The 26,297-nt window shown below is 42.0% G+C and overlaps 2 protein-coding genes across 5 annotated transcripts in view; both read right to left on the minus strand.

Moving 5' to 3' along the window:
- Positions 1 to 15: 15 nt before the first annotated feature.
- Positions 16 to 5,895, minus strand: ARL2BP (ARF like GTPase 2 binding protein). Its single transcript, XM_016206571.2, has 6 exons — positions 5,701 to 5,895; positions 4,945 to 5,006; positions 3,277 to 3,383; positions 2,332 to 2,417; positions 2,026 to 2,122; positions 16 to 1,359 (listed from the first exon to the last, which is right to left on the minus strand). Exons 1-6 carry the CDS (start codon positions 5,733 to 5,735, stop codon positions 1,258 to 1,260), a joined length of 489 nt encoding a protein of 162 aa, XP_016062057.1. The 5' UTR covers positions 5,736 to 5,895; the 3' UTR covers positions 16 to 1,257.
- A 3,984-nt stretch (positions 5,896 to 9,879) lies between these two features.
- RSPRY1 (ring finger and SPRY domain containing 1) overlaps positions 9,880 to 26,297 on the minus strand; it is a 32,943-nt gene continuing 16,525 nt past the window's right edge. For all 4 annotated transcript variants that reach the window (XM_016206541.2, XM_016206538.2, XM_016206540.2 and 1 more), the window contains 12 exons: positions 25,680 to 25,792; positions 24,524 to 24,650; positions 23,661 to 23,719; positions 21,727 to 21,793; positions 21,191 to 21,322; positions 20,605 to 20,720; positions 19,535 to 19,678; positions 16,149 to 16,260; positions 15,099 to 15,201; positions 14,648 to 14,800; positions 12,653 to 12,757; positions 9,880 to 11,383 (listed from right to left, as the gene is read on the minus strand). In XM_016206541.2, coding sequence (XP_016062027.1) covers positions 11,287 to 11,383; positions 12,653 to 12,757; positions 14,648 to 14,800; positions 15,099 to 15,201; positions 16,149 to 16,260; positions 19,535 to 19,678; positions 20,605 to 20,720; positions 21,191 to 21,322; positions 21,727 to 21,793; positions 23,661 to 23,719; positions 24,524 to 24,650; positions 25,680 to 25,792 — 1,328 coding nt within the window. In that variant the 3' untranslated portion in view covers positions 9,880 to 11,286. The remainder of the gene's footprint in view (positions 11,384 to 12,652; positions 12,758 to 14,647; positions 14,801 to 15,098; positions 15,202 to 16,148; positions 16,261 to 19,534; positions 19,679 to 20,604; positions 20,721 to 21,190; positions 21,323 to 21,726; positions 21,794 to 23,660; positions 23,720 to 24,523; positions 24,651 to 25,679; positions 25,793 to 26,297) is intronic.

Raw genomic sequence — 26,297 nt, forward strand, 5'->3', positions numbered from 1 at the left:
ACTTAATTGAAATGGTTCTTGTAAAACACCTCAAATTTTACTCACAGTATAAAAGTATTTAATAAGCGTCATATCAGTACAGAAAACACATAGCCTATATATAGCTCAGCCTTTAAAACCAGACAGCCAAGTAAAAAGTCAGTACAGATTCTTACTTTTACTTAAAAACAAAAAAAATCTAGGGTGCACATTGGGAATTAAAATTTTTTCTTTCTGGAGATGTGACATCATGTTTTCTGGTCCATAATGTTCTAGCAAACATAGCACTAAGCCAATGCACTAAATCAGAGCAGGCAGATGAACAGTGAAGCTGTCTGCTATCTATTCCTGCTGAGCTAGACCAGAACACTGTCTTGGTAGGAAGATTTTGACAGGAAAAAGGACCTGCAGACCCCCTCTCCCAACAGAAAACCTAACGAATTGATTGATACAGAAAAAGTTGAAGCAAACCTGCACACTCAACATGCTATGAGAAAAGGAGAAAGACCTTTAGTCTGCTTCTAGTTAAACACACACTTGCTGGAGCACCCACAGAGAAAGCTTGTCCGCTTTTGTGGCACTAATAGCTAAAAAGGACATGGCATATAATACTTTGATCTTGAAGTGGGTAATCATGGAACTTCCAAGATTATACCCACTAGGTTAGCCTGAGTATTCATCTATAAAAATATTTTTTTCAAAAATGCTTAAAACAGAGTTCTAGAAAGAGTGGGACTACATCAGGACCAGCAGAAGACACAGTGATACAGGGACTGCAAATGTAAGACTAGGAATTGACTTAGAATGTAGCTTTTAGGTAAAGGACATCTCTCTCGGTTGATTCCTACAGCCAAGACTTGCTGTGACAATAGGAGCTCCAGAAATTTCAAGACAGGCAGCTGGCTTGGCAAGCACCCTAGATAAATGCACCCAAACAGTAAAAACCCCATTTGTGAGACACAGGAACATGTGTGCTAGGGAAGGCCCCCCCCAGGCAGAACACTGGATGTGGGCTTGTCCGGGAGCCTGACTCAAGCCCCTGAGAAAGATGTCCACTTAGGGAGGAGTACTAGGGTTACTGAACACAAGGGTTTTCTGAAGAAACAGGTCCTAGGAGGGTCATGCCATTTTTTTTTTGACCCATCAATACTTGAAATTTATGAAGAGTTGCCGGACAGAGCCAGTCTCCCCAAGATCTCTTCTTCCATTGCTAGCTGAGGCCTCTGCCAGTGCACTTGACGGCTGACGTCCAGAACAACCTCGCTGCTGGAGGGGCACCTAGTGCCGCAGGTTGTTCTGGGAAGCTGGCATGGAGGATGATTTGCACAATGACGTCACCACTAAACCACTGCTTAAGTCCAGTCCCCGGCCTTCTTTTTCCTACATGGGGAAAGAAACAACTTCAAGAGGCAAAAATAGAAAAGAGTCCTCTCTAGCTCAGAACCCTGGCCTGGGAAGGAGGCACTCAGGGTGGGAGTGTGGGGCACCGGAGCACACAGGAAGGGGGAGAGTGTTACTGGCATTTTTGCTTAGCACTGGCCCCGGTCAGTCTTAAACACGAGAATGTAATTCCTCAGTAAGGGTCCCGGGTCCCTGACGGAGGACAGCGGCTCACTCCTCTGACATCCACTAGCTGCTACTGGCCAGGCTCACACGGAAAAGCACGGGAGGTGGTTTGTATTCCAACAGTTCTTGTAACTTTCTAAGTGGCTCAATGTGGCCAACAGGTAAGGGTGACTTACTAAAAACACAAAACAGCCCTGGCGAGTTTGGCTCAGTGGTTAGAGAATCTGGCTGTGGACCGAAGGGTCATGGATTCGAGTTCTGGTCGAGGGTGTGCACCTCAGCTGCAGGCTTGATTCCTGGCCCCAGGGTGGGTGCAGGAGGCGGCCAATTGATGTCTCTCTTACATCCATGTTTCTCTCCCTCTCTCTCCCTCTTTCCTCCCTTCCATCCCCTCTAAAAAAAGCAATGGAAAAATACCCTTGGGTTAAGATTAAAAAAAAAAAAAAACACAAAAATTGGGGGGAAAAAAGAGTGACTTACTGCTCTGTAGTCCAGAAACATTTCTTTAAAAGCCAAAAAATCAGTAAACGTGAGCAGCATGTCGAATATGTCACCAGCCACTTCATCTTTATGGTGCCTGCAAAAGAAAAGGGTGGCTGTTCCATGAGCAAATGATGAGACTCTGTCTCTTCAAGATTTCAAAGCTTCTGAGGCCCTCCCACCCGGACCTGGCCACCACGTGCTCTCAGCCGTGATGTTCAAGAGCTGGAAAAATGCGCTTTTTTTTCTCTCCCCAGAAGAGGAGGAGGAAGGTGAAAAAAGGTAAGAGAGTTGAGCTCAACTCACTGTAAAGTTGTTGTGAAGGCTGCCATGTTAAATCCGGGAATCCTCTCCAGCAGCTGTTCTTCAATATACTTTTCCACCAAAGAAATCTGTAACAGTGGGAAGGATCTGTCAGACCACAGACTGCTGTCCAGAAAGCCTGTCCTAAGAGCCTCTGTGTTGAGTGCTGGGGATACCAAAGAGAACCGAAACAGCTCCTGTTCTCCTAGCTCACTGCGGGGGGGGGGGGGGGGGCATCCACAGTTAATTATACTGTAACTACATGATGCTCCCAGGTCAGCAGGGACAGCAACAGGGCTCCCACCCCTCGCAGAAAGCAATGGCCTTTTCTTCCTGGACAAACAGAACATACACTAAAGCTGATCACAGGGCCCCTAGAAGCTGAGGCCTGGCTTGAGGGAATCTGCATTGGCTATGTCAAGCTTCTATGTTAAGAAAAAAACATCCTGAAACCCCTTCTCAGGCAGATGAGATCATTCCGGCAGGCGGGCCCACCTTGGCAGACTGGAAAGGCTCAAGGGTCAAGAATTGAAGTTCCTGGATTCTAGTCTTGATTTTGCCACCAACTAGTTAGTGATCTTGGTCTTGGTTTTCACGTTTACCTAATAGTCATACATACCTAACTGGATTACATAGTAGAAAAAAACTGTGAAAACTGAAAAGGTCATAAGTATATAAATAAGTGCAAGGTGTGGTGGCCACACACGTACTGTAACTGAAAGCAGGATTATGATAAAGCCAAACATCTTGTGAAAACAGAAGTTGATGAAATCATCAGATGTTTGAAAAACTGCCCCAAAAGCTGTGTGGAGGAAAGCAACAGGAGAACTAAACCAGATTCTAAAATCTGGTGGCAGGTTTTAGAAGTCCAGCAAATTTCAGCATCTTTTGATTCTAAATTCACTATGAAACCCCGATCTCTGACAAGAGAAACAGAAATCCACTTACATATTCATTAAAAATAGGCGTGTAGGTCAGTTTATTTTCTTCTGTGTCTTCAAACTCCTGGTAGTACTTGTCCATGAAATTTCTCTGTAATAACTGGAACTCATCATCTAAAAAGAACTATTCTTTTTAACGCAGACTAAAAACCACTCCGATTTATAAATAGGCAGGAATTACATGCCAGAACTGGTTTTGCAATGGTCAGTCTCCAGGAGAGAGAAAACTGTGTTTCAAGGAAGTGTTAAATGGGACACCGAAGTTGAAGTAGACCAATCCAGTCTCTTCATTACTGGTTTTTAAGTAGTACTGAAACATACACAACTTAAAACGGCCACGCCAGCAGGGCTGTTCACCATTTTTAAGTGTACACTTTGGGGGCACTAAGCACCTTCACTTGTTGCACAGACATGACCACCACCATCGTCCAGTTCATTTTACACATACCCATACCGGGTGGGCTGGAACCCCCCCCTCACATTACTTTTCCACAAAGGAATGAAACGGTTCTCTGAACTTAATTTCAGCAGCAGCGGTGGAAACAGTAGTGAATAAAATGTATGGGCTCTGACAGAGGCTCAACTGCCTGCATTCAAATCCCACCTCAGCCACTTAGAACTGTGACCTTGGGCACAATACCCAGTTTCTTCAACTGGAAAATGAGAATGATCATAGTTCCTATTACATAGGATTGCTAGGTGGAATTTACATGAGCATTCATGCAAAGAGATTAGTTTATAGCAAACACTTAAATGTTAGAAAATATGAAATTCTAACAACTGAATTAGGATGGTATATCTAAAAATAAAAGGAAAGCTTCACAAACGACCTAGGCTTTGCGGTAAATACCCTGGGATTACAGAGGGTTTATTTTCCCACAGGGTACAGGGTACTCATAAAGGGCAAAAGAACTCAAAGTATTCCTCAGTATCCCCCAAATCCTCAGATCGACATGGAATGAGAGCTTAATGGTGAAACATCTGTATTTACAGGGTTAATTTAAGGGGATGAACCTTTACTGCACCTGAACATACAAAAACTTGGTCAGTGATTTTCAGACTAAACGAGACGAGGAACACAGTAACACTAAATAACAGTGTTCTTTTCCTCATTCTCAGAAAACTTAAAGACAATAGACAAAATTTTCTCAAATTCTAAGTTTTTTTCTTCCACATATTTGTCTTAAACCTTTGGTGCCAAGTACTTAGTAGGACTTACGGATGCCACCATGAACCCACAAACAGGAAATACAGAACCAGCTAAAAGTATGACACCGTGTTTTCTTCATGGACATGTGTGCTATGATTATGGTATTATATTGTGGTTTATGTCATAAAAACGTTAATTGCTTTTAGTCTCTGATATAAAGTTGGTCAATATTTCCTGAAGTTTTACCAAGAGCCCCATAACTTCTAGATGCCCGATTTCCTGAAAAGTCCCTCCCTTCCTGACTCCTGATTCTGTGGGTATTAGTTGTTTAAAGGAATACTGGGCTGTCTGCCTCTAAGACAAATCACAGTAAAGCTTAATATTTCATTGTGCTATTATTAAAAGTTATATGCAGCTTGATCTTTTCTCTCTTTTAAAAATTAACACTCCAAATTGATGTCAGTGTCTTTAAAAGCAAGGGTCTAAGAAGTAAAGAGCACAGGTTAAACCGGCAAGGAAGCTTACCCATGATAATGTCCTCTAAATATCCAACCACGGCATCGAATTCTGCATCAGAGGCGGAAGAGCTGAAAAAAACATGCCTGATTAGGTGCTGTTTCAAATCGTTTTTTTAAAAAATTTATTACGGACATTTTCAAAGGTGCGAAAAAGGAAAAAAGAATAGCAAAATGAACTTGCTATTACTCAGCTTCAACAATTAAAATGATTATTGTCCAATCTAACAATTCCAAACAGAATAAAATACACTGAACGCATCTGCGACAAACCCGATGTGACACAGGAATTACAAAAGAGACAAATAAAGGGTGGCATAGGACATCTTTAAGGCTCCTCCACATTTATTTCCTGTGGGTCCTCACCGCATTTTCGCTATCCACAGCTATCTGCTTGTGAGCGTGAACCTGGCGCGGGAGAGATACCGGCCAGGGCAGGGAGCAATTAGATCAGGGTCCCTGGTGGCGGAGGGTACTCTAATCCGCGGTCGGGCCTCGACAGCTCAAACCTGCCGCCAGGTTTTGGTGATGACAAACGGTTGGAGGCGGGGATGGGGGGGAGGGGATTGTGATGGAGAAGTTGATCAATGCGTGACACCCGCCCCGCACGCCTCTCCTCCGGGGCCTGAACCCAGCGGTCGCACAGAATCGACACCGGGAATTGGGGCGGAGCCTTGACAGTCCCCCACCCCAGAGGACACCCGTTTCAAAGGGCAGAGGCCGAAACCGAGCACCAGCGTGCCCAGGCCCCCGGAGCATCACTTACGAAGACAGCGCGAAGCTCTCTTCCTGGGCGTCCATCGCCGCCGCATCCACCCCGCGCGGGTGAGCCGGCCAATCGGCCTCCTACCCGGCCCGCGGCCCGGGCCCAACCTCCGTTCTGCTCCTCGAGGCCCCAACCGGCATCGGGGGGGAGCCTTGCCGCCGAGGCCACGGCAGGATCACAGCCTAGCCACGCGCCTGCCGGGCCTCTGGGCCCCGCGGGGCCTCTGCGTGAGCGGCGGCAGCCACCGCGGGGGGCTAGCGGCTATTAGCGACCCTCAGGCGCCGCGCCCGCCTCCCGTCACCATGGTCACCGCAACCCCTTCCGCCGCCGCGGCCTCCGACAGCCAATCACAGACGCGTGTTGCCTGATGCCAGGGGCGGGCCAAACGTAGGGCGAGGAAGTGAGGGAAAAGGAGGGAGAGTCGCGAAGGGGGGGGAGCTGGGCCTCAGTGGGCGCCGAGGGGGAGCTGACGGGGTCTCGCGCTGTGAGACGTTTCGATCTCAGCTCGCCCTCGTTTTATGGAAGGAATCCAAGCCAGATGCCTCAATTTCCTCATTTTCAAATTACAATAAGAAGATTAAGTAGTTTAAAGCGGGACTTAAGGGCACTATAAATTGCAAATCGCTTGAGCCAATCCTTAGCTTTTGAATTAGGTAATTGCCAACGTCAGATTTGCAAGGCAGCTACTCCCTCTCGTGGAAGGAAAGCCTCACAGCAAGAAGTCGATGTCTTGTACATTATAAATCTTCACATCATAAAGATTATTTGGCAGTAACTGGTTTCTTGGCTAATTAGGCGAGATGAAAGACGAACCCCTTAGAACAACGCGATCAGAAACCAGTTCCCCCCCAAACTGCCAAATTTTGACAAAAAGTTTCCCTAGAGCTGATTTCTCGATTGGACCACTGAGCATTGTCTCTTGGGTTGGATTATACCTTTTGGCCAAATGTGTGGTATGTGGTACAGGGATTTAAGGTATGGCGACTGTTATCAAGACATAATTGTATCCAGGGTGAGATCAATTCTCAGAGGTGCTAACTCTGCTTAACACCAAATAGAAGGCAGGCATCTGAAAAGGTTTGCTGAATAACCCAGCTGAGTTTGTTCAGTCAAGCACTGGTCACACGGCTCAAAGCAAACTCAGCAAATTTCCTCATGCCCTACTTTCTCCATAAACCACTTATTTCTTTTGGACGAAATGAACTTGCCCACCCTTTCTACTGCTAAATCATGTATGAGGTCAGAGTGGAGGAGGAAACGGTGGTTTCATCTGTTCTGGTTATCTATCCCTGTTACAGGCCACTCAAAAAACTTAGTGGCTTAAAACAATTATTTTGCTCACTAATCTGCAATTTGGGCAGGACTTGGTAGGCACAGCTGGTCCCTGTTCCACTCCACATGGAATGGGCCAGGGAGCCTCTTCCCAGAAGCACATTCACATGGCTGGAAAATTAGTGCTGGCTCTTGGCTGGGAGCTCGGTGCGGATGTTGGTTAGGGGATTGGGGTGGAGGGGTTTCAGTTCCTCTCCATGCAGGTCTTCCCAGGGATGCTTGGTTTTTCTCATACCGTGGTGGCTGGGTCCAGCAGCAAATACCTCAAGAGACAGGAAGTGGAAGCTGCCAGTTACCTAAAGGCCTGGGACTAGAAACTTGGCACAGTACCACTCCCACTGAATTATATTGGTCAAGCAGACACAGAGCCCACCTTAGACTTAAGGGGAGGGGACATACACCTCAATTATAGATGGGAGAAATGTCAAAGAATTTGTGCCCATCTTTTAATTCACTTCACCATCTCTGGCTGTAACAAATGGGAATAAAGGTAATAATCATAGGTAACCACTTACTCAGGCATGTTCCAAGTACTGGTGCTAAGCATTTATAAATACATTGTCTCTTTTTGAAATATTTGAAATGTGGGGGGAGGTGGAGAAGGGTATAGGGGGGTTTAAATGGTGATGGATGGAGACTTAACTTGGGGAGGTGAACACAATACAGTGTACAGATGTGTTGTGGAATTGTGCTCCTGAAACCTGTATAATATTGTTAACCAGTGTCACCCCAATAAATACAATAGAAGTGCATAAAAAAGTAAAGTATTTGAAGCTCTGTGATAAAAAACAACAACAATTCTATGAGGTATTATCTTGATTTTGCAGGTTAGGAAAGCAAGGCTTGGAAGTACTTGCATACGTGTGGTAAGTTGCATCGTGGGGCTGGAACCTGAGTCTAGGCTCACTCCCGTTTTACTCGTCATGTTATATAAGGCCCCAACCCCTGAGCTGTCAAACAATACTGAAAGTAGAACAGGATACTTTTCTGAAAAAACAAACAAACACAAAAAACAAAAAACAGAATGGTGGCCTTTTTGTAGAAAAATTAATTTACTTGACTATATTAAATGTTTCTAATTAATAAATGTTTCTTAAATCCTTTGTGGGTTAGCATTGATAATTGTTTTAAATGAATAGCAAAAAATGTACAGTCTTTGAAAGTTGATCTTAGTTGGATAGTTTGTTTTCATGGATACATATTCAAGATGGTTGAAATTCATGAAAAGTCATTTTCTGCAAGTGAAATTGTTTTTGTGACTGGTTTCCTGGCATTCTGCAAACAGCATCACAACTTTACCTTGCTTTATCAGTATCATTCAAAAAAGGTGGCAATTCATTAAAAACATTTTTTGGCTGGAATCCTGGGGGAAATAAAAAATATAAATTACATGCCTGGCCCCGTGGCTCAGTTGGTTGGACAATCATCCTGTGCACCAAAGGTTGTGGGTTCAACTCCCTGTCAGGGCACATACCTAGGTTGCGGGTTTAATCTGAGGCCGGGCACTTACGGGAGGTAACCGATCAATGTTTCTCACTCTCCCTTCCTCTCTCTAAAATTAATCAAACATATCTTCATGTGAGGATAAAAAAAAAAACCTAATGCAAATGACTTGACAATAAACAAAAAATCAAAAAATTAAAAAATATGTAAATTACATTGTTCTCTCTGGTACAATGTATCATCAGTAAAAGTCTCGCTGTCCATCCCTCTTAAAATGCTTACAGGCCATGAGGAATAGAGACCTATCATTTACTCTCTCCCATTTAGCTTGCTAGTTTTTCCTTTTATGTGGAATAATGTCTTTCCCTTGGAAGCAGCTCCAAGATTGCAACTTTGCCTCCATCCTGAATAATAATGAAATCCTTGTTTTAGGGTCTAGACGTTAAGAACTGGAAAAGTGGGCCATCTTATGAACAAAGTTCAAGAGTAGATTTCTAGGAAGCTAATAGGCTCCTGCATTCCTCTGACTACCAACAGAGTAGCTATTGATTCCATTTACTTTTCCCAGTCTCCACTGAACTTAGATTCCCTTCACCTCTCAGCTGAATTACTTCAGTCTCCCTGATGGTCTTGCTATTTCTGTTTCTTGCTCACCCTCTATCCTGCCCTCTGCCCCATTCTCCACTTAGAAGCCAGAGCCATCTTTTGAAATTATTTATCAAAGCACGTCCGTGCTTAAACACCATTGTTTCCTTTGCATTTAGGATAAAATACAAATCCTTCACACGGCTTCATGAGCAGTCCCGACTCTCCACCACCGGGACATGCAATTCCACCCTCTCAGTTCCTATGCCACGAGCCGCAGGGGCCTCCCATCAAACCCTGAAGCCCCCTGAGCTCCTCTCCTCCTGAGTTAGGGCCGTGGGCTGTATGTTGTGTTCACGTAGCCACCCAGTCCTGGAAGCTGGAAGCCTGTTCTCAGTCTCTCTGCCTGGCCATGTCCTATTTCTTCCTTTGAGTTTTTACTAATATTACTTTCTCAATGAGGGTTCTTCTGCCCTCTCCCCCCATCTCAGCTAAGTCCCCCTCATTCTCTCTTATAGTACCCCATTTTTTTCTTTCAAGGCACTAAAAATTTATTACAATAAACACAAGTATACCATCTTCTTCCCACTACCAGATGTAAGCAAGCTCCATGAATAGATCTGTCTTGTAGACCCCATTGGCACAATGCCCAGAACATACTAGATGTTCAATAAAGATTTGCTGGATAGAGAAGGATTAACCTTGCTTCTTAATTCTAATACTTGATTCTCTCCTACTCTGGAAAGTAGCCCTTAAACCTGAGAGTGTGCTATCTTGGGACTTTAGCAGCAGGCACCAATGAAAGTTGTGAAATCTTAGTAAAAAAGGCAACAAATGTTTTATTTCTTCAATGCAAATTACTGTATTCACCACAAGCTAAAGAAGAGAACATATATATATATATTTATATATATTTTTGAATTTATGGAAGACTAAAGACATGGGAAAAATCCAGCACCCCAACAAGTACGGCCAGGAAGGAAATCGGCTCTGTAATAGGACATTTTAATGAACTACAAACAAGAAAGGGTAGGCAAGGAAGAAAAACATGTGCATTGAGTTTAGGACACTGTAAAACTCAGAAGACATATTTACTATTCAAGTATAAACTCAGTAAGGACTTGGCATAAATCGAAAGGCAGCTGCTGAGGTACACCATTATAAAGTAAGTTCTATGAATTTACAATTCTACCTTCCAATTTTCTGGGAGGAAAAAACCAAACTCTTGAAGGTCTTCACCAGAGACCCTGAGAGGGAGTAACACTTTTGATGAAGACACAGTCAACAATCCACAATTGAATTTACTATTCAAAACCATGTTATTTATTTAAAACAATAGGAATACGTGCTGTCAGACTGTCCTCTAAGAGTTTTTGAGACTATTAGTTCAAGAGTTTCAAAGTATATTACTTCCAAAAACAATACTGATTAAAAAAAATTTTAACAAAAACCTGATTTGATGGTACCTTAAAAATACCAAATTTTCTCATCAAACATTGCAGTTAATTTAAGAATTCCTCCTGCATTGTTAAAACATTTTTTCCTCACAAAAATGTGGGTACTGAAATTGGATAGAAACGTCATGAATGTGAAAATACCACCGATTTTCTGCAGTTAAAAAAAACTAGAATGTTCTTTGGAATCACTGAAATATCAAAAATTTGGGTTTTTTCTACAGTCTGTGCACCTTCTTTCAGGCCCTCCAAGTTGCTTGTAGTATTGACCTGTGTGATTTTAGTTTTATAGATTCAAGTCTTACAGTGCAATCGCCACACTTAGTACACCGCTATTTCTGACCAATGGGAAGTTATACTCAACCCAGAAACGCTGTCATTTACTTCTCCATAACGACCTCTGTCCAAATAAAACTTTAGAATGAGACAAAACACCCTGTGTTAAACAACCAAATGAACCCAGCAAGGAGAACCCCGATGTGGTTCCAGCGCTCAAGAGGGCACCGTCCCCTACTGTGTCACAGAAGTGCCACAGGCCTAGCTTGTTAGCATTCAGCTTCCCTGGCCTTGAAAGGAATTTCTTAGGGCTGGCAAGTTGGGTTAGATTCTAAGAGAATTTTTTCTTTGACAAACTACCATTTTTAGCATAAAATCTGGCCATGGCTATAAGTTTCAATGTGCGTACAACTGATTAGAGATGGGTTTTTTCTTTTTCTTTTCCACATTGGCTGGAATTGAATAGAAATGAGTCCGTGATGCCTCTTCACGTTTGTCATGAAATATGAGAGATCTGTCTGACTCTAGACACTATTTCTTTCCGACACAATGGGCAGGTCTCCAGTTGCAAGGCACAATTCATGCACAGGTCACTGAGGAGAAAGACAAATGCCAGTTAGGTCAACACTTCGAAAAGCCAGACTTACCACGGCTGCCACCATGATCTAAAATGCTAAGCAGCTTGTTAATTGAACGAGTAATAATTAATGGCTAAAAAATGAAGTAAATGTATGATAAATAATGTTTCCCTCCTATTTCTGATCCTCGGTCTTCCTCTTCTGAGGAAGTTCATGTGTGTTCTTCCAGATGAATAGGACCATACCCTGCTATTTGGGATCTTAAACATCCTTATAGAGCAAAGATCAAAAAGGGTATCAAGATACCCAACCTTTAAACTCTGCATCTGCCTGTGAGGCCCTGATAACTAAAACCTCCAAAGAGGCTCAAAGTGAGGAATTCTGGGCTCCAGAGTTGCTATCATAGCTGGAGCCACTGTGCCTTTCTTTCAAGAGAGAGAGACTGGTACAGCTAAGGGTGGAACAAGATACACTGCACTCACTCCCCTTAGCAGCCGTTAGATAACAACCCATTTTAAAAGATAGCAGACGAACAGAGGCAGTCTGGGGCCCAGGCTAAGTCATACCTGGGGGTGACAAACTGGGGCCCATCACTCCAGCTCTGGAACCCTTGGAGCCCTGGTGGCTAAAGCTACCGCAAAAATAAGAGCAAGATAGGGTATGGGCTAAGGTAGGGTATGGGCTGTGCTGAATTACAGGGAGTTGACATGGGTACTGCTCATTACACAATCAGCACACATGCCTGCGCCAGGCCAGGGCCCGAACACTGCCAGCCCCTTTCTAACCCTAGAGGGAATGGCCTTCTTGGGGACCATCTTACTTGCTGGTCTTGCTGATGTTTAGCCACTCTGTTCTACAGGGTCTAGGCTGCCGATTGAGTTCATCCCAGACAACTGAAATTTGGTTAGATGGCAGGGAGGTGCTGCCTTCTCAATGGTTAGGAGTATAAATAATAAATATATGAGAAGGCTGTAAGACTAAGAGGGATTGCCCAAGAAGCTCATAAATAGCATTAAACGTTTTATATTTTGTGATGTGAAAACTATTAAAAATATAGTACTGAGAAAATGAAGGCCTCCAATTTCAAGCAGCTTCTGTTTCAGGTACTTTCTGGAAGGCAGCCATGTACCACCTGACAAACCTAATTCCTAATTCAGGACACTTCAGATACAGTAAACCTTGATGAACAGCTATGAAACTGGTAACACTCTAAAAGCAATATAAGAACAGGATGAAACTTTGCCTAATATGCAAAACAAGAACCAATCAAACAAACCCTCTTACCTATGTCCACATGGCTTCAACTGTGTGTCTGCTACCTCATCACAACACAGGGAGCAGCAGTTTTCCCGGATACTGACTTGCTTCAACAGAGCGAGACGCCTGTGCCTAAGCAGAAAACACAGTGTGTCAACACAGAAATGGGGCCCGTTAGCAGTGAGGCATAGGAAATGCTTTGAAAAGTGTGACTGAAAAAGGGGCTACATAGCAGTAGTCACAGGGTCACAATCTCCTACTCTGAAGCCAAGAAGGAATACTATTCCTATGAGTAGACAAGTAACCCTGAATATAAGATTTGGACATGGGCTGAAAATATTAATGGCATAGAAAATGGTCTTGGGCATGTTAACACTTAATGCCACAATTTGTAAGTAACTTTGACTGGAATGTACCAGCAGAAGGTTGGAATTAAGGAACCTACACAATTAGCGTCCAGTAACTCCTATCCCAGCGTCACTGTCAGAGACAACGAAGTCTAGTGCGGCACAGGACTGCCTTCGCTTGTAACTCTGTCATTCGTATCCAAGGCAGGCTGCAGCACCGCTGGTGCTGAACTGACATGGTACCAAGAGAGTACCTAGAAGCTGCCCAGAAAAGGAGACTTGCCAATAGTTGAGGCCTGCAGCCATCTGGCTTTTGGAAAGTGATTCTGTGGGAGTGGTTAACTAAATGCTGAAGCAGTTGTAAGTTCAGCCAGCCTCCAGGGGAACTCTTAGATGGATTGATCAGACCTTTCAGGGTGTATGTGAGAAGGCAGACTGATTTACATGACATACCCAAGAAGACTAGCTAAATACAAAAGTGATGGGGTGTGACAGATGAGAGAGCTGTTACTTCAGACTTCCACCAAGAGGAACTTTAAGTTCAGAATCTCTGTCAGGCACCAAGACAAGTTAAAAGGAAGTTCTAGGAGTGAACTTCAGGTCCCTAAGCTGGGATGTAAGTGGTCCTTCTGTTCTGGGGATATTCCGGAGGTTCTGTTGCTATAGACAATGCTGCAAGCCTTGAAGCACTGAGTCTAAGGTGAAGCACAGCCCAGACCTGCTTTTTGAGTCAAAACAGAAGCTAGGATTTCAACATTGTTACAGATACTGTCAGGGGCACAATGGCCCAACACTGGCAGAGCCAGGGCCAGTGTGGTCTCCACTGCTGAGAGAGGCTCTGTCATTGATACAACAACACATGTGGCATTAGTAACAGGACCATCCTTCCTCACAAAGGCCCAGAAAGCTGCTCTGTTAAAAAATGATAAACTTTGGTTCATATTGTGTTTCAACTTGAAGTAATTGCCAAGAAGTAGCTGAAGTCTTTCCCAGCTAAGGAACAGACCATGATCAACTCGTAAGGAAGAAAAGCAGGCATTCATCCAATAAGACAATTAAAGCCAATCACAGTTTTTGGCAAATATGGGCTGCGAAATTCTACCCAAGATGGCATTCACTGTCCTAATGGTTGCAGAAGAGTGTTGACATCTTTACCATGCAGCTAAAACCCAACAAGAAGTCTCTTTCAATAAACCCGAGTCTGTTCAGATATTCACTTGATTTCCTATTATTTAGGATTTTTACATTGATATTCAAGTGGAGTTAGTTTGCAGGTTTTTTTGGTGTATGTGCATGTTATATTGTCTGATTTTATAACCAATGTTATTAAGCTCATAAAAATTATTTGGAAGTGCTCTTTCTGTCTGGCTTCTGCAACATTTGGAATAGCAATGAAGTTATCTGCTACTCAAAGATTTGGTGGAGATCTCCCGTGAAACCACTCAGGGCTGGTACTTTCTGGCAACATAGCTCTTAATTTCTTTCAATTAATTTTATAATAATTGTCTTGTTTCTATCTCTTCTGGAATGTGTTTTAGTAATTTATATTCCCTAGGAAGTCACCATTTTACTCATGTTTTCAAAATTATATTTTGAAAAAAGCCTCTTAAAAAGTGTTGTAATTTTTCATGAGATATATGTGAAAGTCTGGAGATGGTCTGTGCAGATTCCTTACCTTGGCAAAATGATTTTCTCTTCAGCTGTTAGGAAGGCGTAATCATTAAAAGTGCTAAATTTCATAGATGGTGGATATTTGAATGGTTTTGCTCCAAAATTGAACTCACATTGTTGATATGACATGAAACTAGCTGCAGCAAAAAATCCAGATCTACAGATGAAAATGAGTACAGAGGTCAAGAGAATTCATAAAAACAAAGCAACGCTCACACATGAAGTGGTCTTCAAAGGTTGGAATGATTCATACCCTAGCCGAAAAGGGGACAGGATCTCCTGCCCTAATCTTCCTATGTCAAACTTTGGGATAGCTTTAGTTATGATCAAATGGGTCCCCAATTACTTGAAATAAAGTGGTTTTTCACCACAACTGACTACATAAATGGACTTTTTTTTTTTCCCCTGGAGAAAAGTGTATGTCCTCAAATTTTTGACTGGAAAAAGCTACTTACACAGTAGATGAAAAAACTTGCTTCTCAGGAGGCAGCTGATTTCCATTTAAAAAGAAGATCATTTGCTTTTCATTCAAGTCTAACAGAAATCCTACTGTGTCTCCTGCAGGATAAAGCAAAACACTGTTAGGATAAAGGTGAATACCCCTGGGATTCTGCTAAGAATCTCAGGGTTTTAATGTCACTGTATTGAGTCTGCATTTGTAGCCATGGATTCAACATATCCAGCTTTCCTGCTTCTTCTGCAACTGCTCTGACCCCTACATACCAGTGTTTTAATGTACCATTAAGAAGAAAGTGCTGTCCGGCCGGCATGGCTCAGCAGTTGAGCATTGACCCATGAAGTAGGAGGTCATGGCTCAATTCCGTTCAGGGCACATGCCCAGGTTTCGGGCTCGATCCCCAGCAGAGGCAGCCGACCAATGACCCTCTCATCACTGATGAGATGGAACAAGAATTGAATGGGGTGAAGATCACACTATTGCTAAGATACATTCCTGCAAAAAACCCCAGAGCCACAATTCAGTGTTCTGGTAGCATGTGTCTCCTGCAGCACCCTGAGCCTGATGTCTGGAGAAGGGAGGCTGAGCAGGCATGTTTGAGGACAAAAGTGCTTGAGCGAGCCATCCTTAAAGGCTGCTCTAGGGGTGCCCAGAACGTGTCCACTGAATAGTGCCTATTCCACAGCCACCTGGTCTCTGAAAATATCATTTAACCGGCATTACAATTTCAGTACCTTCAATATCTCCATGGTGCTTTGATTCAAAACGTACCGAGAGGAAACTAGAATTCACATTCTTAAGAGGATCATTTCCCACTAAATTAAGAAATTTATATTGAGATGTTTTTGCTGAAGGCAGGGCTCCACCAGAGGTGAACTTAGCAGGCGAATAGCATTCACAGCCATGGCAGGGGGTATGAAGGCGAACTAACCCTTTTCACATTTAATATTCTTCCATTCAAACACTTTAAGGGCCAACATAATAGATGCTTCATAATAAGCAATGTCTTAACCTAGTTGAGAAATTCATAATGGAGAGAAACGAATACCTTCTTTCCAGCACGGGTGTAGGTGAGGCTTACTTCTGGCATTGTACCAAATCAGCTGCCGGCAGCCATCGTATGCACAGGAGTATTCATCATCCCCGATGCCATAGCCTTCCTGGGGGGAGACAGGGCCCAGAAGATTAACAAGGCCTGCTGTGTTGTGGGAAAAGAGTGTCTTTTTTAACCATTAAGCCGGTGGCTGGAATCCTAAGCTTTTTGGATGAAGGGAGAGCCTATGTTCTTGAAAGATGCTAAAATTCTGACCCAGAGGTCTGGTTCCAAGTGAATGGAGAATGGCTTCACCAGCAACTATCTACCACGTCTCACATTTGTAAGTCCATTTAATTCTCACTAACCAGCTTGAGGCGGGTGGCATTAGACTCCATTTGAAGAGGAAATAAAGGGTCAGAGAGGTCAGCCAGCTTGCCTAAGGACACACTGCAAGGAGAGGCAAGTTTGGACTTTGGAATCTTCTGAGAAAGGAGTGCTGTCCACTTCACTGTGCCTGGGCCAACACCCTTCTAGTAGTGAACTTTAAAACACCCACTGCTCACAGATTTCAAAACTGGAGAAAGGACAAAGGTTCCAGTGGACAATCAGCTAATAGCTATTCTGAGATCAGCTCAGCCTGAGCAACATACAGGTCCCTGGCATCTTCTTTTATTACTTATTGCCTTTTAATTATTTCACAATTTTGTTAAAACAAAAGGGTGAATGGGATCTTAAATTATTTTGAGTGATAATAAAAAATAGCGGGAGCATGCAAATCTGACAACTATTATCTTTAAGGGTCAAGGGTGACAGACTGTAATAGAGAAAGAAATTGAAAATGTGGGCCCAATCCAAGTAAGATTTCATTTTGGGTCCTGGTGATGGTCTGCTTATTCTAGGAGATTAACAGTGCAGTGGGGACATAGACTGAAAAAAGGCTCTAACATACCATACCCCTTGACTCTGGGACTACAATATACTGAATTCTTGGACTACTATATTCTGAATTTGGATGAGAGTTCTCCAAAGTGATGCTTCTGAATTAGCTGTTCTGAATGACTATTCAGACTATTTAAGAGTTAAATGAACTTGCATCTGACTGCCTTTAGGCATAGAAGAAATTCACCAGTTTACTACAAAGACCACCCTGCTATCTATCTCTTTCAAAGTCTGAACTTAATAAGTAAAAAACTTACTTTTTATTTTATGGATGTTGGGACACAGGCAAAATGCAAGCAATTTTTTTCTAAACTTTCTAGAAATGTCCTAAAAGTCCTCAACAGAACACTTTAAAGAAATTCCTAGGAGGTTCCTAACCACCAAGAGTTGTTAAGAGTAGACTTTACCATGCAATGTCCTCTCTCTATGCCTGGATGAATTTTCCAACAGAGTGACATTGTGGGACAAAGAGGGAACTCTAATTATTTTCATCACAGATCACCTTCTACAGGCTAAGAAGTAGGCACCTCCACCAAGCAGAGATGCACTTTAAAAATTCCTTTTGAGCCTGCATCTCAGAGAGCAATCTAGATGTACTACACCCCCCTGAAAACATTCCCAGGGCTAACTATGGTTCCCTTGGCTGAGACAAATAAATGAGAGAACAGGATAGCTAGCTTGGTACTTGGGGTGATAATTTTGATCTGCCTGTTTCTGGTTATACATTCGAGTATTGGAAAGATTACTTAAAAAAAAAAAAGGCAAAAGAAAGTTCATCCATAGCTTGTCATTCAGGGAATATTCTGAACCCTTCTACATGTGGTAGACACTGTCCTTTTTTGTGCTGTCCAGCATCCCAACCCCTTCCTGCTACAAGGAATGTAATGAAGATACAGTGTCCCACCTCCTGCTCTGGAGGTGAAGGGTAAAGATGTGACCTAGGCTTGGCCAAAGGACCCTCCCGACAGACACCTGGCATGGTGAGAGGGACCCCACATGGAGGGAAGGTTAGGGTTGATTTGTTGCAGCAGTGTTGGCATCCTGGTCCTGAAAACACTGGCTGTTGTAATTCCTGTCTCTTAGCCTTGGACATTGCCTTGGAACCTGTCTAGTTCCCAAACCCCTCAACAGTCTGGGAAACCCTGATCAGCTTCCAAGTCATTCCTCTTCTGTTTAAGATAACGGTCATTTTCTCCAAGGCGAGAGGCTTCAACCAGTGAAGTGCTCCTTGCGCTATCCTGACCAGGGTTTGACCTCTTCAGCACTTGGAGGCTAGGTGACACTGGGCAAGTTTCTAAATTAGTTTCTCCAAACTTCATTCTCTTCATCTTTAAATGGGAGAATACCACCTTCCCAAACTCTCTAACAGATAAGAGATGAGTATATGAAAGATTGGGCACATGGTAGATGCTCAGGAAAACGCAAAAGATATTTTTGACAAGTCAAGATGCATCCTTGGAAACTCACTACTCCCATTCCCCATAAAAATGTACAACACAACAAAACTGTTCTGTAGGTGACCTGAACAAGAACTATCCTTAAGCTTCTCACTTTAATGCTCGGTCTCCAAGCCCAACATTTTGATCACCCTTTCAAAACTGAAACCCAAGCAGTAATAGTTAAACTAAAAGGCTCTATAGACTGACTGCAAATCTTTAGAAACTGGGTGTATCCTGGGAATGACTTATTCCATAAAACCACACCCTGTCTGTAAAGGAAAAAAGATTCTGAATAACTGGAACAATGCCTGTTTGTTATTTATTATTGTTTTTAATTCTCACCCGAGGATATTTTTCTATTGATTTTTAGAAAGAGAGAGAGAGAGAAACATTGATCAGCTGCCTTCCATAGGTGCCCTGAGCAGGGACCAAGCCTGTAACCAGGTATGTGCCCTGACCGGGACTCAAACCCGCAACTTTTTGGTGTACAGGGCGATGTTCCAACCAACTAAGCCACCCGGCCAGGGCAGAACAATATTCATTTGAATCAAAGTGGTAAGTATGAGAACACTGTTAAATATATCCTACATTTGGGAAAAGATGTATCAGACTTTATCAAATCCTACATTTGGGAAAAGATATATCAGACTTTATCCGTTTCTAACAAGGAATCGACCAGTACTTGAATTAGGGGAAAATGTTTTGTTTTTGTTTTTTAAAGAAAGAAATTAACAGTCTATATCAAGCACTTTGGAAGGTAGGAAAACAGTATTTTAAGCCTCTTAACTTGAGAAGGCAAAGTTTCTGCAACTAAATGGCAGAAATGAGCTGCACCCACCAGAGAAAATGTGTTTTTCTATTTCTAAATCAGTTTAGCAAGCCACCGTTGGGGACTTGGCACCATGTGGTCCAGCCCAAGAAACAATTATTGCACAAACCTATCTGAAAAATAAGTATCTTCCACCCATTCAGCAAAAAACTGCTGCCACACCCACTGGCACAGTTCTCCAGGGTACTTACATGATTGAGAAATTTGCTGTCGCGTGTGGCCCAGCCGATCTGCATGACGCCAGAAGTGACCACTGTTACTTCATAGTACCACACCCCAGCATCCACACAAAAGGTGCAACGCACACTTTCAAAAGAGGAGGCATCACAGCGAGCCTGGCAAAACCAAAGAGCGTGACAGTCCACCTTCAATGCCTGAAGACCAGCAATGCCTGACTGCTCAAAAGGCTGTCTTTTTCCTTATTAAAGCTTCTGGTGAACGGTTTCCTTCTCTGTGTATCCTCAGTGACAAAAAGTGCAAAACTAAATGAAGCACACACTATATTACACTTTTATTTCCTGGGAGTTCTAACAGGATTGGAAGACCTTAAAGATGGCTGCAGTAAGAATTAGTGAAGGCTACTGGCTTCATTTTTAAATACTTACAGGGCTTTGCTCTCATAGTAGAATCTTTTACAAATGCATAAACCTTGCCTTAACCTGTACTTGATAGGATGGAGGGAGAGAAGAATATTGAAGGTATAAGATGCGGTACCTAAAAATAATTGAAAGCAGAAAACTACACAAAGCATTTGGCAATATGTAAGTTCAAAGGGCTATTGCAGCCATTCTTCAAACAGCTGTTTAATCTTGACATGTCTACTGCCTTATGGTACATAAGCAGCTCTCTCATCAACCTTCACCACACAATCAGAAGCATTTCCAACACACAGGGAGGAGGGGAAACACTAGCCCAGATACAACTGGCTATGCAGGGATTAAAAGAAGGCAGGCCTCTTTTAGAAACACTAGTCTTTGTACCTTTTAGCTGAATAAAATGGCAGAGATGAAAAATGGACACATTTAAACCAAACAGTCAATAAATATAGTGCTATGTGTACAGCACTATGTGGGATATAAAAGAGTAAATGATATCCCCAATACCCTCTCTCCTGCCACGTGTACGTCTAACCACTCTCTGAATATGAAATAAACTTCTGTCTACTCTATAGGAAACTGCTTTTGTTCAGAACCAGGGCATGAAAATGAGAACAAGATATCCGCCCCCAACCCCTACCCCTAATGTCCATACGCAGCTTTACCTCCAAGCCATGAGGCGAGATCTTCAGGTACTCGCTGACATCATTGCTATTGAGCATGGCCCTTATGCTATTCAAGTCCACTTTCTCATAGGTCAACTGCCTACCTTCTTTCAAAACTGCAAAAGAAAAAGTGGTCATGTTTCTAAGGCTAGCTGTTGTAGGAAAAAGCTAGTGTTATGGCTCAATGTCATTACTGTTCAGAAGTGGAGATGCTCGTGAAGGGCAGAACTGGTAAGGGGACTTATAACCTTGACTTTGCAGCTACACTGCCACACTTAATCAAGCAAACACTAGGAAAAGCAGCACTGCTGGGTTTATGCTTTCGCTCTCCATACTCATTACAGGAATATCTCAGAGAAGTTGTGGGTCCTGTTCCAAACCACTGCAATGAAGCAAGTCATATAATTCTTGTCTGAAGGGCCCTTAGAATGCTTTTAAACTGCTAGAATACAGCCAACCTACCAGTAGGGGACCTTATACGGAAAGACTCATGCTCACTCTTACAAACTGAAGACTAGTGATTCTATACAAGAAATGGGTCTGCGAACGGAAACTGGCATTTTAATAGAAGGCAACTGCTACTTACAGAGATTGTCTAGGCTCCACTGGGCACAGAAACCAACTTGACGTTTCAGATAATCAGGATCATCAGCCCAGGACTCCAACGTGACAAGCCGGTCACTAATACTGGATTCAGAGATAGTCAATTTATTTTCACCTGTTTGGAAAGACATAAACCTTGAATGAACCCTGAAAGAGTAAGATGATTCACTGGGCAGATTGGTGGTGGGAAGGAGTGAGGAGGTAAATAGAGAACTTGGAAACTAGAATAATGACATAGCTCAAGAGCTCCGATATTTTCTAGAAAGTAGCAACCTCATCACTAAATTTTTAGCTACAAAAAGAGGGTAATCATGGTCACCAAGTTTTGATTCTTAGGTGGGAAAACTCTTGCCTTTGTCTCTGTTATATCTCACTGGCCTTGAGGTGTCTACACAGACAAAAACAGAATGTATGCATGTTTGATGGGGTTCCAAGCATAAACTCATCCAGTTACTAAGAAAAATAAGATTTTTAACAACCGATAATAAGATCATTAGGGCAAGAAGTCACTATACCTACTTGTCTGTGCAAACTTTTCCAGTGCGATAAGTGCAAAAAGCATGACTGTGGGGTGGGACTGTAACTTCTGAAAGACAACAAAAGATAAAAAAACAAAAAACAAAAACATCATTCCCCTGCAGAGGCGGCAAATTATCAACTTCCTCTTCCTACCCAATGTGCTAGATTTTTGTTGGACACTCAGATAGTTTTACTCATTCAAGTCCTTGATTATCCCTTTGCTAATATTGTTAGTATTGAAGAACCAAAATAGCCTCTTCAAGCCTTATGTTATTTTCTCAAGGTTATTGGGCTCATTTAGAGTTATGGAAGTTTCAAAAGTATCTGGTTAAATGCACTATGTTATTTTACTTAGTAACATTTATATTAGGGCTTTATTAAATAAAATAATGCTGATTCTTACATTCATTTAAGCAAGCCAAACAGAAACCTAGAATTGTAGCAAAAAATGACTTTTTATTCAGCACCCTAAAAAGAACAATTCATCATTGTGCTGTGCTCTAAAATAATAATGAAATTAATAACTAATGGCTTAGTTTTCAATCTGTTCTCTGAAAGGAATTCCACAATGCTGATGGCAGGTGGGAGAGCAGCAAGTGAGCTCTTTCAGTTACATTTAAGTTCACATCACATGTGCTTGTATGTAAAGAAAGGTCTATCTGCGTAACATCACATCTCACAGCCATCCTTTCGCACAGCTACATTAGGAGCCCTAGGACATCAAATGATTCCACTCACTTCCCTGGTGCCCAACTAGGTTCTGAAAGCCCATATATAACCACCATCCTCCCCTGCTGCAAAGCCTGTTCAGCACCCTGCTTCTTGCTGTATCAATTCACAATCTCAGTGTCTGGCCTTTCAGGCCCTAGGCCCTCCCCTTCTGGCTATTCAGCCTATGTCCTCATGTCTCTGAACACTATCTTCTGATCCAACAATTCTCTGTAATAGGCCAGGAACATGGTCACGTCTGTTTCTGGGCTCTGCAGTGACGTGCCCTTAGCCCAGAAACCCATTTTTTCCTTCCCGTGTGCACAATCATACTCTAACCTTACGGTGTGTCACAGCTGAGGTCTCACCTTCATCAGGAAGCCTGTCTCCCGTGACTCCCAGTTCGCACCACCCACACCTCCCACTTCCCAATCACCTCAGAACTCGTGTGGCACTTAGTCTGAAGGAAGTAATTTTGCCCTTGATCACCTCCTGTCATAAAATGGAGGCTTATTGTCTTGACTGGGTAGTTCTGTTCCCTCAACTAACCAGGAAACTTCTTGAGGACAAAGAACTTTTATACCACTTCTGTATCCCCAGAGTGGTTTCCTAACACAGTGTTAAGTGTTTTAAGTACATATCACATAGTACTGAAAAAGGTCTTTCAGATTTTGAAGGCCAGATGCTCACTAGGCCTGTAAAAATAACTTTTAAAAGTACAGACCAGCCAAGACTATGGTCCAGCAGTGTGAGATCTGACAGCAAAGCCGCAGCAAACCAAAAGCTTCCCCGACAAATACATCAAATCCCCGACAACAGTTTTAAGAGCAGTAATGATGGGGGAGGGAAGGGAGAATAGAGATTTAGATACACTAGGAATCTGACCCGGTGGTTTCCTGGCTCGGAATGCTATGTAATTTTGTTTCCACTGGGGAGGTCCCTACTACCATTTGGCAGACTCTAAGGACACACACAAAAAAGTCAATCATAGCCGCTATCTCATGCCTAAATTTAAAACCAGACCAACCCAGCTGTTTTTGCTTGTAATAAATTCCTATCCCACCCTCTTTTTTTTTCAACCACAAGAGGGAATAAACACTCAGGAAACACCTGCAAATAAAATTTATAACTGATTCCATTCTCTGTGCCAATGGCTAAGCTGGCAATTTTAGAAAAATGCACAATTCTAAATGGCTAAGAATAACTAGCTTTGATGCCTCACTTACCAGACACTGTAGCAAATATTCCAGTATTCCTGGGCTAAGTAAACCTATACTTGCAGGACCTAGACAAATACAACAAACACTGGATATAATTAAACGTGCCATGTTATTTTTAATCAGCAACTAGTAACAATAAAGTTGTTTCGGTAGAACTCTTACAAAGCACTCTCCTGTACATCCTTTTACCCAAGCCTCCCGCTCTGAGGTAGGGAATAGCACTGTCCCCAAATCACAGCTGAGCAACTGCGCCCCGAGTGAAGTGATGTGCTCCAGGCCACTTGGGGAACACATGGCAGAGTATGAACCAGCACCTATTTGTTCCAATTCTGGGTCCATTGTTTCTTCCACGATACAGATCATAACTAGCTGAGCTACTCACCTGTACTTTAATGTTAACTTCCTTGAAATGGGTACCATTCATGAACAAGTTAAATATCTGCTTCTTTTCTCAGGAACTGTTCCAGTTTAAAGTTCCTTTTCCTCTCCCCCCTACCTTTTATGTTTTCATTAGCTAGCTAAACTTTATAAAGGGTGTGTATATGTATGTTACATACATACATACATACATACATAATCTTTATTTGTTATACCGAATTCAGCCTTTTCTCCTATTCTTAATTTTAAAGCAAGTAAGTAAAACTTGTTCTTTTAAATTTCCCTCTGAAAATCCTCAAAGCTTAATTAGACTGCATTTACTGCTGTGGCCTTTGACTAATTTTTTCCAGTTATCCCTGTCCCTCAATTTTTTTGGAGGGTCGGGGAGATACTTCTTTCTGGTACAGCAGGTTTGATCAGACCTGCAGTGCAATCTTCCCCTTAATGTCAACAAACTTAAGATCTTCCTTGGTGGAGCTTCCCAGAGTTACCTGCTAGTTTCTCCGCCAAGCAGCCTAGGACAGCAGATGTGTTTCTGTGTTTAGCAGGATGACCTGAGTCCTGGCAAGCTACTTCTCCATTTAAATTGAGAATTTCAGTCAATTTCTGGAGTGCATCCTAAAAACAAAAATGAATAAGTGGATTTGATAAATACGCTACTTAGGTTTTCTCCAAGGTAGTTCTCATAGACCAAAGCTATAATCAGGTGTTAACTCAGAATAACCATAAAAAATGATATAATGTACCCAATAATACCATTACTGATGGGAAATATTATTTGATTAGCCTGAAAGTTGTCTCACATAAATCGCTAAATTCTATTTCATTCAAAATGTACCAATTATACCAAAAATATGCTATACACTCTTGAGTCATTAAATCATTTGGGTAGACTAAATCTACCCAAATGCCATCATAATTCACAACAATAGGGCCTAGTGATGTTGAAGTAAAACGTTAATTTTTTTTTTTACCAAGCAAGAACAAATCTCACGAGTTTTTGAGGCAAATTGTAACAGAAACAAACCTCTTATAAGCCTAGTCAACATTCAGTTCATCAGTGACTTGGCCAAAGAGTTTTCCCTTCTGTCCCTATTGCTTTGCCCTGTTGGGCCTTAATGTCTGACGCTTAAACAAATGAAAGATGTCAGAATCCAAAAATTTAAAAAAAGGATTCCATAAAACATATGGATTAAAGCAATGAAAGTTTGATACTTTTGTTCTGTGTAAGGGATAATCAAGGTTATATAATCTTTAATGTTTGAGTAAGACTCAAAGTGCTCTCAGTATAACAGTTTTTTAAATAGAAAACATGTAAAAAAATTTTATGAGGAAATTGTTTAAAGATAAGAAAATCAGCTCAGCAACTGATTACTCACTTCTACTTTCCAAAGACTGTATTTTAGATATAAATGCTTCCATTTAAAAATTTTTAAATTTTAAACTAAAGCTTATAGTAAGCTATTGATAGGAGGATGTGGCACTTCATTAGGAATAAAAACCAAGCTGACATAATGAAGTTAATATTGACTGAAACGGACCTCAAATGGATAAAGAGGAAATGCATCATATCAAATGCTCTTTGTGGTCATTCATCCTGTGTTTAAGCACAGATGACAGTTTTATAAAAGATGAGTATTAACTTACTTTAGTGGGCAATGGACATTCATCTAGTAACAATGTTATAACAGCTGGTCCCAATGGATCTTCCAATGGAATAACTCTAATTAAAGACTGGACAACATCCAACCATCCTTCATCTAAGAGCAAATCAAGAAAATCATGTGATGGAGCCACTATTTGAAAAACATGAAAATATATAACCTATAACACAAGATAACTTCATATTAAAATAGAACACTATTGGCCTTCATCCTGTAACTTTTAAGCAGCTAGCATTTGACATGGACATAGCCATCAATTGCTAGTAATCATGATAGAGTTAAAGAATCTGAATTTACAGGGCTCTGGTGATTTCTGGGCATCTTTATTTGGAGAAAATTCAAGCTATGGTACTGGGTTCTCAAAATATGATTAAAATACTTTTTGGCATTTTATTTACGATATAGGAGTTTACTAAGAAGATTAAGTATCTGAAGCAGTTGGCTCTATTTTCAGAATTACACTTAGAAAATTGAGGGGGAAAAATTATCCTTCCCATTCTAGAGGAGTTATGGCCAAAGATCTGACAATGCCAAAAAAAATTTCTGGTAATAATTTCAATGATAAAACTATTACTGACAGGTACAGCTACATATTCAGGAT

This window comes from Miniopterus natalensis, chromosome 18 (assembly GCF_054644295.1).
Source record: "Miniopterus natalensis isolate mMinNat1 chromosome 18, mMinNat1.hap1, whole genome shotgun sequence".
NCBI lineage: Eukaryota > Metazoa > Chordata > Mammalia > Chiroptera > Miniopteridae > Miniopterus > Miniopterus natalensis.

Coding starts and splice junctions, on each gene's coding strand:
- ARL2BP (XM_016206571.2), bottom strand. CDS start 5,735: ATGGACGCCCAGGAAGAGAGCTTCGCGCTGTCTTC. Junction 2,418..3,276: donor CGCCTATTTTTAATGAATAT/GTAAGTGGATTT, acceptor CCACTGTTACAG/ATTTCTTTGGTGGAAAAGTA. Junction 1,360..2,025: donor TGTTTCTGGACTACAGAGCA/GTAAGTCACTCT, acceptor TTCCCCATGTAG/GAAAAAGAAGGCCGGGGACT.